This window comes from Lichenostomus cassidix, chromosome Z (genome assembly GCF_008360975.1).
Source record: "Lichenostomus cassidix isolate B80296 chromosome Z, HeHo_3.0, whole genome shotgun sequence".
Lineage (NCBI taxonomy): Eukaryota > Metazoa > Chordata > Aves > Passeriformes > Meliphagidae > Lichenostomus > Lichenostomus cassidix.
Window position 1 is genome coordinate 42,659,433 of NC_139511.1, and position 16,483 is coordinate 42,675,915.

The 16,483-nt window shown below is 38.8% G+C and overlaps 1 protein-coding gene across 9 annotated transcripts in view; it reads right to left on the bottom strand.

Annotated features, from left to right (window-relative positions):
* CNTLN (centlein) overlaps positions 1 to 14,741 on the bottom strand; it is a 185,189-nt gene extending 170,448 nt beyond the window's left edge. For 3 of the 9 annotated variants that reach the window (XM_085042175.1, XM_085042173.1, XM_085042172.1), the window contains exon 1: positions 14,322 to 14,739. In XM_085042175.1, the coding sequence (XP_084898301.1) occupies positions 14,322 to 14,414 (93 nt within the window). In that variant the 5' untranslated portion in view covers positions 14,415 to 14,739. Of the gene's footprint in view, positions 1 to 14,321 lie in introns of all 9 variants that reach the window. The other 6 variants (XM_085042181.1, XM_085042180.1, XM_085042174.1 and 3 more) reach the window with 3 other exon arrangements.
* Between the last annotated feature and the right edge of the window lie 1,742 nt (positions 14,742 to 16,483).

Genomic DNA, 16,483 nt, shown 5'->3' on the forward strand with positions numbered 1-16,483 from the left:
AGCCTATGACTCAACACCACCATGTCAGCTAGACCAGGGCATTGAGTGCCACGTCCAGTCTTTTCTTAAAGAACTCCAGTGACTCCATGACCTCCCTGGGCAGCCCATTCCAGTACCCAATTACTCTTTGTGTGTAGCAACTCCTCCTAATATCTACTGTATACCTCTCCTGGCACAGCTTAAGGCTGTGTCCTCTTGTCCTGTCGCTGGTTGCCTGGGAAAAGAGACCAACCCTCACCTGGCTACACCCTCTTTTCAGGCAATTGTAGAGAGTGATGAGGTCACTCCTGAGCCTCCTCATCCAGGCTAAGTAACTCCAGCTCCCTCAGCCTCTCCATGCGCGACTTGTGTTCTAGACCCTTCGCTAGCCTTGCTGCCTTTCAGTGTAAGGAAATCTTTGAATCATAACCGGAATAAACTACTGTATCTACTCAAATTTTAAAATAATTTTAATTCAAATCGCTCAGCTGATCAGAAATATGGAGAACAGAAACTAAGTGATAATCGTGTTTGATAATTTTTCTATACTTAATACAGAATTCACAGTGTATTTTATACCAAACTAACAAAAATCATTAGCAAATTAGTCTAATGGCATGAAATAATTACAGCAGAGAGAAGATCCAATAGAACAAATTGCTAATAGTATTCCGCCTGCAAACAGTCTGAAATCTTGAGTCAAGCACTCAAAAGTTTCTGATGCTGACTGACTACCTCATGAGCTATATGTAATTAGTTTTGTTTGCCTGTTTAAAGACTTGGATTTGCTTATAACCATGCTTCCTTAACTTTCCCCTTTACTGTCCTAGATACAAGACCACAGATGTAGCTGTTGGGTTTTCTGCTTATTTTTTTATCTATTAGAAGAGCTGAGATCCTTGGGATTCTACGTGACTCCAAGAAGCACTATCAAACACCACAAGACTCCCTGCAAAAGCAGGGGTGTCTGCTTTTTGTCCTACCATGCAGATTTCTAAACTCTTCAGGTCCCAGCTGGGAAACGGTTCAAGGCATCCCAAGAATGCAGGAAAGCACACAACTTTCAGCCACATGCTTCTAAGCACAGCTTTCATTACAAAAAGAAAAGCCAAAAGGAAAACCACTGTAATATGTATTTGCTCCTAATGAACAAATATGTACTATATTTATGTACAACAGAAAGGAAGTCTTCACATCCCTTCCTCCAGCATGTACTCTGGCATTTACTCTATCTAAACTTTGCAAAATCTCCTTTTGATAATATAAATATAAAATATGAAGTTTCAACTAACATTCCTAATGAAAACACACTCAGGTAAAAACCACCTCTTTTAATTGAATAAGCAGTTTGATTTGACCTCTAAGAACCTATAACTATTCCACAAACAGAGTACTTTAAAAGTTGTCTAAAAGAAGAGTAAACTCAGCCACAAGTTGTACTTATGTCAGTGAAATTGCCACTCCTTATATAACTAAGTTCTGCGACACTGCTGTCTGTGCTAAAAGAACAGTAGATGAAACAACATTAAAAAATTCATCCTAATTTAAAATAAAAAATCTTCCTTGCAATAAGGAATATTGAATAGGCACTAAACAAACTTCAAAGAAACAGCCACTCAGAAAAGGCTAAGAGTTGACAACAATCATCACCAGAAAATACAAGCCAAAGCCTTCACAAGTCCTACAGAAGTAACTGAAAAGTCACTGGAATTTCCAAAACCGCAAAACAATGATACTTCATTACAAGTAGATTATTTTTGATGATAACAAACTGGTATTTAAAGTTACTACAGCAAATTATGAATGAGCACACACAGAACTATAAGCCAATGCTGTAATTATATCAGCAGATACTCTAAATTAAATCGTCATATACCTTTCACTATGCACTCAATACGTACTTGAATTTCTCTAAAAGCAAACTTCTCTAAAACAAAACTATGCAATACCCTGCCTAAGTGGACTTCTGCCAAAAGAATAAGGACACAAATGCATCTTCAAATACATGTTACCAGTAGAGAAAAATAAGCATACAAGCGAACAAAAAACCACAACTTCATCTGCAGTTAAAAATATGAGAACTCTACCTTGCAAAAAGAAAGTTTACACAGAAATGTATAGAGTTTTTCATTGTGACAACAAAATATTACTAAGAAATTAGTCAAGTAATGTTGAGTTACCATATGTGACTTTCTTATTTTTAACATGCCAAACATGTTAATAGCTATTTCATTTAAATCTAAGTAGTATGATTAATTAAGCATTTTGTATAATGGAATGAGTAATAGTTAGAAATTATTACAGTTTTAAGATTAAAAGAAGTTTAAACAGTATTTTTAAGCTCTTGGCAGAATTCATGGACTTGGTGAAGCTTTTCCCTGTATGGCCCTGGGAGCCAAACAATTTCTATGGAAAAAAGACTGCTTAGACTGTCTGAAGTTGGCACAGAAAAACACTGCAGCTGTCAAGGCCTGGGATGTATCAATCTTCAGCTTACCCAAAGAACATTCAGCTTACTCAAGTGCACATTAACAGCTCAAGAGGTCAGCAAGAGTGTACCTTGAACAGCTGAGATCATATATACACAAGGCAGAATACAGATGTCATTTGAAAGATGGCAAAAACTATTAAATAGTTAATTTTAAATGATATTAAAACTATCATTACTCAAAACACATCTAATGTCAGATGAAGATGCTCACCCTGCAATCAGGTTTACATGCCAGAACTAAAATACTTGGAAAAAAAAAGAAAGCACATTGTATATTTCCTGAAAAGTGGTATTTTTCCCCTCGGCCTACAGCGAAAGAGATAGTAGTTCATCATACTGAAAGACAAACAGAAATCCAGACTACCTTAAGCTTTGAATGTGTTCTTTGCAAAGCAAACTTGATTTTTTTCTTACTGATTTTTAACAGCTCAGAAGCACTGACAAAAGATGAGCCACTGAAAAACGTTATATGGGATGCCTAGCTACAGCACAAGTACTTGCTTTCAAGTGAAGCTGTGAATTTATAAAACATCAGCAGAAATCACAAAACGAAGAATGCCTCTGACTTACAAGCAGGGAAAGACAAACACCCCTATTTAAAACATTTTATTTTCCTTTTGGAAGGGAATTCCAAGCATAAATATTACACTGGCTATTTGACATCAAAAATACCTAAAACTGTACCAATACTGCAGTTATTTGTCTAATGGAAAGTTAGAAGTGACCTAACCATAGAATTTTTTTAATATTTTTATCCCACTTAAACAAGGAGAATTAGCTGGCATCTTTTTTTTTACAGTAATGATACTGAATTGCTAAAGTAAAACTTTCCAACTAGCAGTGAAACAAGTCTCAAAAGCATAAGCAGTATCTTTTTTCTTTTTTTTCCTTGCAGAAACTATAAATTCATAACAGTTAGGGTATTAAATTTACAAGTAATTTTAGCTTTTTGTTTAGATGGATATCATGCACTGTGTTGAAAACAATAAACTGAAAAACTTCCTCCTTTAACATAAATTCATACATCAAGCATCTCAGTTACCTGCAATTTGAAATCAGTACTCTTTTTGACGTTTCACTGTATTTATTTCTAAGCATGTTAACTACTGTTAAGTGCTCCCATCATACTTTAAATTTCTGCAGCATTACAAATTATTATTCACTTATTATTATTATTCATCTTCTTAAATCTAAAGAGAACACCCCCAGAGCAGAAAAACAACAAAACCCAAACTCCAACCTCTTCAAACTCAATCCACTCAACTCTTTCCCCACCCCAACTCTCCAATCATCACGACAAAAATACAGCACACAAATTCTCATTTTAGTTCTTTAATCAGTGAATATCCCCAAGTGGGAAAATAGAACAGAGGGGAGGACAGAGGGAGCTACAGGTTTACTGTTAATTTTTAGTAAGAACTCTCTAAAAATTACATACCAATAATCTTCTGTGTTATGAAGTGAGTATTTCAAAACACATAACTGTCAGGCTGGAAAAATTTGTATGGAAATCAAAATACTGCACGGCATGGGGCATGAGGGGGGAACACACGTAATAACCTGGCTGGTATAAGCACTGAAAAATCTGCAAGAAAATTTTTCCTATGGATTGTTTTGGGCTCCCCTAACATCTAGAATAGACTAGTCCAACTAAATAGCTCAAGGCTTTCATCAAGCTGACATATACACTTCACATGCAAGTGACAGACCTGCTTCTTTCTTGATGTCTCACAAGACTTTTAAACTTACACTGCTGCATACTGTCAGTTCAGAGTCTCTTAACCCTGCTGTGTCAGTGTTTCTTTGTGATTTCCAGTCACATGTTACATTCCTAAATAAGAGGTATTCTCTTTACAATCCAGTCCTGCTGAGTGGTCACAAAAAAGAATACTCTTACTCTTTAGAGAATCTATCTTTGAGGTGCTGTGCCTTTCAACAACCTAAAAAGTCACTAGAAGACTGATCAGTAACTCACAAGAAAACTTAGCACCTTAGGTGCTCCAAGCTCTTAAAATAATACTGCGTTATTTTCAAATTCACAGAAATCACTCACACACAGCACGGACCGTTAACATCTAATTACCAGGCAGAAATTTGTAAGAGGGCTGTAGGTCACTTGACCAGACTGACTGCTTTTTTGAACAGATGTCATCAGCAAACAAGAGTATTTTTCCCCATCCCCGCAATTCCTTAATGTTGCAGGGTAAGTAATATATGATCAACACGTAAGCATATTACACTAAAACCAAAAAAGTTTCATGTATATTCCATGCATAATTTTTTTATTCAAAGAAATTCCTGTCATCTTGTCTCTGTTGGTAGTTCTGGCAACAAATATGCATTTGATTAAAAAATGGAAAAATGCAGTATACTGCTTTACTTACACTTGTGTGTAAACATACACACACACATTCCATTAGAGACTGTATCCTTACTCATAACTCTGTCGAAAGCAAACAGGCACCATGAAAATAAGTGTTGATATTATTATAAAGTTGATGTCCTAATAGCAGTATAAGCAACAATACCACCCTACTTATACTAAAAGATGCTGTCATTATACGATTTCATCAGCATACTCTCAGATTAGTCCATCAGTGTGACAAAAAGACCACAATACATTATAACTCTGAATAATTTTATTACACATTCTTAATTGACATAAATAACTGACTTATTGTGGCATCAATGCACAAGAAATACCAGGTATTTCCTGTCACCACACAAAGAATCAACATCACCAAAGTCAGATCAGTCCCATCACAGGATGAAGGGACAAAAAGTAACCCAAATATCCCTTTACTGGTAGGTAAAACATACTAGATAGACATGGATATATCACACACAATGCTCTGCTTCCCTTCACTCACTAGAACAGCTTTCTACCAACAGTTGCTTTTTTCTGAGTACTAAAACGTTGGAGATGTGGCACTTAGTGAATGCAGGAAATATTTTCAAAAAAGGAGAAAATGTGAGAAATCAAAAGCTTTCCCCTTTCTTTATCAAGGATAGGATAAGTGATCTGCCTGCTTTCATTTCAAGCTATAAATCTCTAAACTACTTCAATTAAAACTAACCAGAGTCATTGAAGTAATTTAGATGGAAGATGCACAGAATTGGATAGGATATGAATTTTGTAAGTCACATAACTGCTTTCTGTAAGCACTACAATTCTGAGAGTTATTGTAACAATTCAATCATTTATTTGAGAGCACAGGATAATCTAAAAGCTTCAGCACAGCTCTCAGAGTTAGTTTTTGTTTAAATGTAATGCTCTGGATTAATATTATAATAATGCATTTGTGATTTTCAATGCATTCAAGAATACAGGAGTGCACAAATAGTTTTATTTTACAGACAATATAACCATATGAATACATTTGGGTGTATTCACTCTGAATTACCATGACTAACCAAGTGCAATTTGGGTCCATTATGTCAACTGTGCCTGAAACGGCATTGTAGTATTTTCTAAATCCTGTAAAATTGTGGACGAATGGGAGAATACTCTTGTATCTTTTAAGTAATGAGCTAAACTTCAAATAGTTGAAACACTGCACTCTTAATAACAATGAAGGACAAGAAGACTATCTGAAGTCACTCAAGAACAGCACACGACCTTCCCAAACCAAAAGTTAGATGGGAAAACTAGACCAGCTACAGTCAGTCTTTCTCCTCTATCCTGAATCTGTAACTACATGGTAAACACAGACATCAAAGTGAGTTATAGAGGCCTCCTCAGTGCATTTGGAAAAATTACAAGAGCCTATACCTCTGCATATAAAATTCCTTTATTGACAAATAGCAGTGGTTTCTTGTTCCCATAACAGGTAGTTTTTGCATTTCTGTGTATCTTATAGCAGTCAGACAAAGTCCCCAGTGACTGGAGAAAAAGGAATTTCATGTGGTTTTTTTTAAAAAGGTAAAAGAGAAAATGAGAACCACCATTACCATGGTGCATTGGTAAGCATTACCATGGAACCCAGTGAGATCATGGAACAGGTCCTCCTGGAAACTACGACAAGTCACATGGAGGACAAGAAGGTCCTGAGAGACAGACAACATACTTCACCAAGGGCAAACCATACCTGATAATTTAATGGTCCTATACATGGAGTGATTACAACAGTGGATAAATGAAGAGCTATGGATGTTACCTACCTACACTTCTGTAAAGCCTTTGATACAGTCTCTTGCCATTTCATTGGAGAGCTAATAGGTTTGACGGATGGTCTATCAGACGGATAAGGAATAGGCTGCATGTCCTTGTCCAGAGGGTTACAATTAAAAGCACTTTGTCCACATGGAAACCAATCATGAGTGGTGTTCCTCCAGGGTTTATACAGAGACCAATACTGTTTAATATCTTTCTAATTACATCTTCATTATATAAACAGTACCAAGCTCAGTGGTGCAGTTTCTACACCAATAGGAAGGGATGCCACCCAGAGGGAGTGACATTGACAGGGCTGAGGAGTGTACCCACGTAAATCTCAAAGCTGAAACAAGGCAAGAGTGCAAGGTCTTGCACCTGGGTTGGGCAAAGCCCAGTATCAATACAGACTGTGGGATGAATGGATTGAGAGGAATCCTGTGGAAAAGGATTTGCGTGTACTGCTGGACAAAACGCTGAACATGAGACAGTCGCATGCACTTGCAGACCAGAAAGTCAACTACACCCTGGGCCTACCAGGTCATAGGAGACAATTCTCCCTCTCTAGACTGCTATTGTGAGACCCCATCTGAGGTGCTGTGTCCAGCTGTGTGGAACCCAGCACCAGAAACACATGGCTGCATCAGCACAGGTCCATAGCAGGACCACAAAACTGATCAGAGGCATGGAACACCTTTCCTGTGAAAACAGCAAGAAAGAGTTGGGTTTGTGCTGCCTGGAAAATATATACAAGGCTCCTGATTGCAGCCTTTCAATACCTAAAGGACACTTGTAAGAAAGACAAACTTTACCAATGCCTCAAGTGTCAGGAGAAGGGTCAATGGTTTTAAACTGTACCCTTTTCAATTTAAAACTATTTAAATTCAGATTAAGTATCAATTTAGACTGAACATAAGGAAAGTGTGGACAACAAAGGTGTTGTGGCAACAGAAGAAAATTGCAGAACCCCTATCATTGAAGTGCTCAAAGATGTGTTGGATAGGGTTTTAAGCAACATGACGTACTAAAACATATTCCTGGCCAGGGAGACTGGACTAGATGATCTTTAAAGGTCCTACCAAACCAAACTGTTCTATGACACTCTCAATCTCTATACCAAATTTTAAATTCCCATGCACATGCTGGGGGCAATTTGAAATATTCACACACAGACATACTGCATATAGATAACTACTCTATAAAGCACAAAAATATACCTTTCTAAATTAAATCTCCCTTTTAGTTCATCTTCAGTTTTACTCCTATATTCTAAACCAGTATTTTACAAAAGGAATACCAGGTAGGAAAAATTTTATTACAGTTAACTAAAATTTGTCATATGTTAAAAAAAACAGGAAAAAATAAACTTAGCTATTCCACAACACTACCTCTGTTGATAGCACATAAAGAGTAGGCCTTTATTAACACCTGTACTAATCAGACTCATGTAATTTACTTCTTATGGCAAAATGTAAGAGTATAAAATAACAAAAAAACCACCCAAAACACTAAACAGCTGGCATCCCTTGGCACCAATAAATATGTGGTCTTGGCTTAAACACTAACGAAAGAAATTAGCATTCAATGAATGGAAGCATTAAACACTTTGCTCCATTTTGAAAGAACAGTGTAGATACCAACATTTCATCCAGAAGAAATTCTCCTTACACACCAATTCTCATACTGGTAGTTTACAAAAATTTCAATTTTGGTCACAAAGATAGATGAATAAGGACAAAGTCAACATAAAAACACATCACCATGGCAGAACCATGGGGTTTTAGTTTTCTGGGTTTTTGAGGTTTTTTAAAATTTATTGTTCCTTTCAATTCTCAGCTATTGATTTAAAAACATTTCTAGTACCTATAGTCAACATGCATCTGCAGTATCTATTCATCTATTATATAGCAATACAATGTCTTGGTGTGTTAGTTAATATATTTTTCATGTTTACTTGCAAAAAAAGGAGGAGGGTGTTACAACTACTTATAAATCAATGGTATCATGGCTACATTATTTCCAGTGGGTGTCCTGGATATTAAATTGGTCCAGAATTAATAAATGCACCTGTTTTTACAGCTAATGAAGTGTTTTCTGGTATTAATGCTAATGATGACAAACAGAATGTTTTACAACCCTCTCTGATGCAGAAAGTGATCAAAACAAGACAGTTCCACTGCCGACAAAGAACTGTTCTTTTTCTGCAAGCACACTGTAAAACAGGACATGAAGACCAGAATGGGTCTGTGCACAGCTTTTCAAAACAAATAGGAATCACAAAGCATGAAAGAAGGCAAGAAGCAATTGAAATCTCTGCCACTCCACTTCCCACAAAGCAGCAGCCACCTTTCCTGATCATCTTCTACCCAAAATGCCCACATACATACACATAGCCCATTCTTCAAGATTTCTTTCCAATCCCCAGTAATAAAAAGAAGCAGAAGCAGCAGCAGCTAAAGGAAGACCTCTTTATTCCCCACTTGTATTTACCATCTTCCGATAAAAGTGTCGAAATGCTACAGGTCAATCTGCTACAGCAGCACCTTTAACAGATTACTGATCAGCTCCTCACTTGATTACTAATGGTGAACCATCTATTTTTAATGGATAAATTGCATTTGTAAATTGAAAACCATATGCAGCATGGTTTCTTTGACTAAACAATATTGTCTGCAGACTGCTGGCAGTTGACAGACTGTACCTTTCAGGCTGTGAATACAAACTGTGCAGAGTACCATGCAATGGTGTACTTAATTCCTAACACAGAAAAGGAGCAGGCATCATAACTATCAGTGACAGAAAAAGCACAGGAGCTAAAGAAGATAACACTAACAAGACTCCCTAAAAATAGTACATGTATTTTTATGCAGAAAAAAAATAAAAAGAGTAGTTCAGTTTTGGTAGAACTACAGAGTAAGAAAGGAAGTGTTCAATAAAGAAAACACAGTATCATTTTAGCAGAAAGACATCCCATCTTACCTTTGAAATCAAAGTTCAGTGAATAAAATGAAGACAGAGAGTGTCTTGGTTTTTCTGAAACTAATAATTGGGTAAATTTTTAGACACTTGCTTGAACTCAAAACAGCATTTTCAACTAATAAAGAGATCCTAGGCTGGTAAATATAAAATTAAGGTAAACAAACCTAACTCTTCTTGTGAGGATAACCAATTCCATATGAAAAACCAGAAGGTATGTGCTTGCTTCTTTGAACTTTCTGTATTACCATCCATACAGGACACTCTGTTGGATGTGGAAAACCCAGTCCAGAATCACTGTCCTACTCAAAGCAAGGATTTGATGTAGTTTCCCATCACAAAATACTTGAAAGAACTATCCCTATCTTTTTAGTTACAGAGTGGGGGGGGAGAAGGTGGCATGGAAGTGTTTGTATTCTAGCAAGAGCCTGAGAGCTAGGACATAAATCATCAGCTTAGCAATGTGTATTATTTTACACCAAATGAAGTATCTTTTACCAAAAGATACTTCCCTACAGTATACCAACAAAGGAATATGCCATGAATCTACATAGGCCAAACAGGTGGTTTAAAGAAATAAGCCAGAGAAAGCACATAAAGATAAAGTACTCAGCTCAGAAATTCCACCCATAGAATGAACTTCCAGAGATATATCAAATCATCTCCCTTACAAATAAAAAAAGAAAAATAAAATAAGCACAAACAAAAAAAACCCAGAAACAAATAAATCACACTAATTTCCCACACCAGGAGCCACTATGTTTTGCAAAAGCAGTATATCCATCTGCCCCACCCCCAAAAATATACAACCACAAGGAAAAACAAGACGGTGGTAAAACACAAGCCAGATCTTTTAAACACCAAGAAAAACAAAAACCCTTGAGAACAGTAAGAACATAGGTACTGATGATCATGAAATGTTAAGGTAGTACGCAGCAGCATAAAACCCTGAAATAGAATGCAGCAGTTGACACAAGAAATAGAGACAAGATGTGACATAACTTACTATTTTACCTTTGTCTTTCCACTGCCCTCCAACAATGTCAAGCCCATCACAGAAATGCAACAAGGTGCCAAAGTAAACAAGAAATTTAAAAACAAACTATTTCATGTTTTCTTTTCAGTTGTTTCCAGGAGCCATTACTTGGTTTCTCAATTAATTCTCAAATAAAATAAGAAGAGGAGCACTGAAATTTAAAACAATTACACAATCTTTGACTGCAAACACAAACACAATTTTCCCAAAACAGCACACTATGGGGGTACACCTCAGCTTTACACAAGGCTTCTTAGTGGAAAATCTGGGAGCTTTGGACTATTTTCTTAATTTGGCTTTCTCCTTTTTGCCAATTCCACCACAGAATTATACATCAACATCAGTTTTCATAGTGGCTGCAACAAAACTGTGGTTTTGACAGGCCCTACTCCAAGATCTTGCTTATTACGATTAACAATATCACAATATTTTGAATAGTATTAAAGGAAATATCAAATATTACCAATCTAAGATGCAGAAGACTTACTACTAGAACTTCAGCTTTAGAAAAGAATGAAAAAAAGGAACAGGAAAAAAAAAAGTATTAAAAAGACCGTATTTGACACTTTAAGCGCCTTTGGTGGGAATTGTTACCTTAAAAGAACAGAATAAATGTGAGTAAGAATATTGTTCTGAATATAAAGGCCACCAAAAGGGTCAGGCTCTCCAGAACTTTGTCACAGGAAAGAAACAACATCTAGAAGTAGACACCTGGAATACCTGTGGTTAGAGCAAAGCTTCCACTAAGACTCAGGAGCTTCATCAGCCAGCGAAGGGTCTCAAGTATTTAGCCAACAAACTCCATATCATCAACGAGCCCCAGCTTCCAGAAAATACTTCATTTCAGCAGCACAATTTCTATGACAGTGAACATAATAGTCCAAGAAGGCATATAGAAGAGAAATGTGGTATAATTTATTGAGATTCTAAATCACTGTTGGATACATACATCTGTTTGCTAAAACTGTTCAGTTTAGAACCGATTAAAGCTTTACCGCAACAATTTGATGTCTTTTTTTTCTTTGGGAAAAAAACGTCCAGAAGGCCAATACCTCAACATATAGTTAAGACTAAACCTTTAGTTCTTTTACACCCAAAAATTATTAAACTGCATTTCAACTGTGAAGCTCTTTTTGGAAATGCAGTTTACGAGCCAGAAAAGGACTTGGACAATTTAATCCAGCGGCTGGATGAAAAGTTAACACCCTCTCACTAACATCTTAAAAAAGACATTTACATAACACTTCTATCCAAGATGCCTACTAAGGCAGTCTATAAGAGAAATAACCCTGCCAAAAACATGGAACAGAGCACGAGCAAAGTCTTAATAGAAACTGAGACACTTTTACAACTCCTCCACAGGTTATCCTGAAACACTTTTACTGTGATACACCTCGATAGGGTGTCCTGAGGGGTTGAAATCTCCAGGGATGGAAATACCCAAAACTTAAGTGGACACTGTCCTGGGCAATCTGTTCCAAAGTGGGGTGCAATAGATGCTCTCAAGAATCCCCTTCCAACATAAATGGTTTCACTACTCTAATTAACAAGACCTACAAATGTTAGGAGACAGGAACAGAAGAAGTTCTTAGATCTACATGAAATTAAGTAAACCACAAGAGATGAAAAAAAATTATGCTAAAGAAATTAGTTAGTCAGCAAAACCTTTGTATTTCAACTGTGAGGAAGCTAGGAAAACACAAAATTATCATCATCATATGTATTTATGTTTTCAAATGGCTTGTCTTTGCACAAAGTTTTCACACGAAACAGGACCTTAAAATGGATGAACCATCTACAAGTCATTTTATCACTTGACTTTAAACCCAGTTGAAGAATCTCATTGAAGTCCATTCAGTAATTCAGACCATTTTAGTTCCCATTCAAATTCAGAATATCTTCACAAAACTTGCTTTACAAAGTTAATCACTTCAGATAAATGCTATATTGAAAAAGCTGCCTAATTGACTACGCTATCACCTCTTTAACTCATTAAAATCTAGCTTCCCCCTTAGGTAATATACACATGCTTAAACATGTAAAATGTATTGATGGATGAGTAAAATGGTAATGCATGTAGATGTCTACGCTGCAGTACTTTCAGAGAATCTCTGCTTATAGATTGCTGTTTCTTTTTAATAATGTGAAATAAATCCGGAAGACATGCATCTCCTGACATTAGAAGGATGGTATGTATTGGATTCTACCTAGAGCAGGAGAGTTCACTGTAGAACATTGACTGGGTTCTGTTTTAAAAGCAGTACCTATCTTCCTGTTGTTTTTCCCCTGCTTTTCTCCCAGAAACTTATCTGATCTGACAAAAGACAAAGATACAAGAAGAGCAAGAAAATATGCAAGAAACTTAAAATAAATATATTTCAAAATATTTTCTGTTCCCCGACTTCAACACATGTGGAATGTGTTCATCAAGGAACAAGTAGAAATGCACATGTAATTGAAATTAATGTAAAGGGGAAATCAGATGTTTAACCACAACCTGTGTACATCGAGTTACATTATCAAAGCAATTAGAAATTCAGACTTGTACTGTGTTTTTACTACCTATAACGCCCTTCAAAAACATTACCTTCTGCTAGGTTTTAGTAATACATAACTTATCTTCAACTAGCAAACAAGCATAGCATAGGGCCTCCCTCTCCATCCACCAATTTTGTCTGATAGTGCTCATCTTCACACTAGGAATAATAAACTGTATTGTTATAAAAAGTTTCCTGAATTTCTCCCACAAGGCATTGAAGAAATTCTCAAACAATTTAGCATTGTTCAACATTTCCAAACAGGATTTCCACTGACAGCTCCGTCTTGCCACAGATCTCCTACGCAATGTTTTCTCAACAAGTCTTGATTCTATCCACGGCAGGAATCCAATGCTAATTGTCATGTGTACCACCACTACTTGGAGCAGGGAAGCTCTAACTTCCATATGGATTCCTACTTCTGATGGCTTCGTCAGCCCAGGCCTTCGCAGCTTTAACCAGACCACATCCCATGTGAAAATACTGTTTTGGCTACCAGCAAGTGAGAAAGCACCCACAGCATTAGGTGTCACCTTCCTCTCTACCATATACTTTTGATAAACAATCTATGTGTTTGGCAGAGAATTTTCACTGATTTCTACAACAAGACCAAACATTACCAAATTTTTTAAATTTTTAGGATATGCACCTAACTATCAGAGATGAACTGGAGAAATGAGGGAAATGTACCTATGAAGGGAGGCCACAGGGAAAGATGCACAGGGGAAACTTTTAAAGTACACCCATAATCACTCATTAAGCCCTCCCTTCCCAGAAACGGCTTGGGTACATTTAACCCTGCTGCATGGTTGGCGGAAAGATTAAAAGACCTCCAAGGGCTCCTTCAAGACTTACACTGCTCTAAAAACCCCTCTGCCTGTCCATTATTGTCCGGAGTTGCACAAGGGAGCACCCCGAGACTTTTGCTATTCCAATTCAAGCAAAACGTGGCTGCTGGGAGGGTGAGGCAAAAAGCTCTCACGACAGGTGGTACCACCAGGGCAAGGGCCCGAGCCCGGTGCAATTCCCGTCCCGGAGCCGCCGGCCCTGCTCCTCTCCCTTGCCCGCCGGGAGCGGGACGCGAACCCGCGGTCCCGAGCAGGACACGCCCGCCCGGTCCCGGGCCACCCCTCGCCCTCGCTCAGGTACCTGGCAGCGGCTCAGCTCCTCCGCCAGACCGCGCAGCTCTTCCTCCAGCTCTGTCACCCGCTGCGTCGCCGCCTCCGCGCCTCTCGAAGCCATCGCCGAGAGCCTCCCGCCGCTCCTCCCGCAGGGACGGCGAGCGGAGAGGAGGGTCCGCGCCTGGCAGAGCGGCCTCAGGCAGCCCCCGCCCGCCCGCGCCAGGGGGAAAGGGGAGAGAAATCACGCCGCGAACCACACAAATGAAAACTTTCCATCGAACCGACCGCGCGGGCAAGCGCCGGAAACCGCAGGGCAGAGGGAGGACGCGGTGCAATGACGTCACAGCGCAACCGCTACCCCGGCGAGAAGAAGGGGCGAGGGGCACGTTTGAATTCGCCCGCCCGAGCCGCGCGCCGCGCATGCGCCGTGCGGGTGCGGCGTGGGGCGGGTGAGGGCGATGCGCTCCGCCGTGAGGGAGCGGCAGCTCAGCCGGGACTCTGCCGCCTTCTTCTGCCCGCTCCGGGAGCGTCCAGCCACGGTGCTGAGCCAGGGGTGTCGGACATGCCTGGGAATCCAGCGGATCCCTGCTCTTCCTCAGCCGTAGGAGCACCTGTATCGCGACGCTGTTCAGATCTACGTATTTACATAGGAACCGTGCAGATCAGACTCACAGAATGGGTCAGGCTGGGAGGGACCACCATGGGTTATCTGGCCCATCCTCCCTGCTCAAGCAGGGTCATCTCAGTACACATGGTACGGGGTTGTTCTTGAATATCCCCAGTAAGGAAGACTCCACAACGTCTTTGGGCAACCTGTTCCAGTGCTTGGTCACTTCCACAGTAAAGAAATGTTTCCTCAAGTTCAGGTGGAACTTCCTGTGCATCAGTTTCTGCCCATTGCCCCTTGTCCTATTGCTAGGCACCACCGAGGAGAGCGTGGCTCGACGCACTGAAACCCTCCCTTCAGACACTTCTTCACATGGGTGAGGTAACGAGATGTTTCTGAGTGTTCCGCAAGGTGCTGAAGCTCCAATACACCTGAGTGAGATGCATGCCTCATGCATCCTCTTTTCATATTTCTTTCTTTTTTCTCTGAGTGAGTAATAACAGTTGCAAGACCAAAAGTCAGAAGCCTTGGTTTAGAGTAGGTCTTGGAAGCATTTTTGGAGGCATGAGCACACACTTCTTTCTCAGACAAGAAGTTTTTCAGATTTACCACTTCCAGAGCTGAATTTCGGAGCCTACAACTGAAAGCAAATAAAGGCTTCAAAGATCTAACTATACAAGTGTGTGAAATATTTGGGCTTGTGCCTCTATGTAAATGTACTGGGATTGAGATACAGATGTTCAGAGTACTTCATTTTGCAATAAAGGGTTAAACGGTGTTACAAAGCAAATCCTTGCATGTTTCCTGTAGCTGATATGGGAAGCCAAATTCTCACATAAAGCATAGACTTTACTGCAAACAAATGGAGAAAGAAGTTGAAATACGTGGTTGGATTATATTTTAGCCTAGAAATTGCATTTCATCCATGTCAGTATCTTACTACAGAAATACCATACTGATTTTTATGCAGAAGTATGTTTTCTTTTCCTCTCCATTGTAACTTATGCACAGTTTTTGGAAAAGTTGCCCTGAATGTACCACTATGACAAGAAATAAAGCTTTTAGTGTGTCCATGTGCATGCAGAGAAGCATGGTTTCACACCCTGTAAATTAGGACAAACATTAAAATGTCCAATCCTTCCACCTGTGGCCCTAGCAGAAAGAATCCTGAATCCTTGGTGATAGCTGTGCCTGTCAAAGTTGATTTTTGCATCATATTGAGATCCAGGGGCCCCTCTCAGAAGAAGAGAGTGGCTACAGTACTCAATGCCAGCATTCTTACAAAACTTTTTAATAAAAGTTTTTAATATTACTGCAAGTATTATCTGCAGAATTATGAATGTGAAGTGAGAGACAGCATTTGGGTCTTCTCTGTCCAGGTATATGGAGATTTAAGGAGATTCAACAAGTCTTGGATCAATACCATGTCTCTCCTTAGAACATCCTTTTTAATTTCTATTGTTCATCAGTCATTGTATATTGTGTCATCTCATATGTGTGATCATGCACTTCCCATCATTTATCTTTGTACGTTATTACATGTCCATTTGGCCATAATGACCATCATGTCAATTCTAACGTGT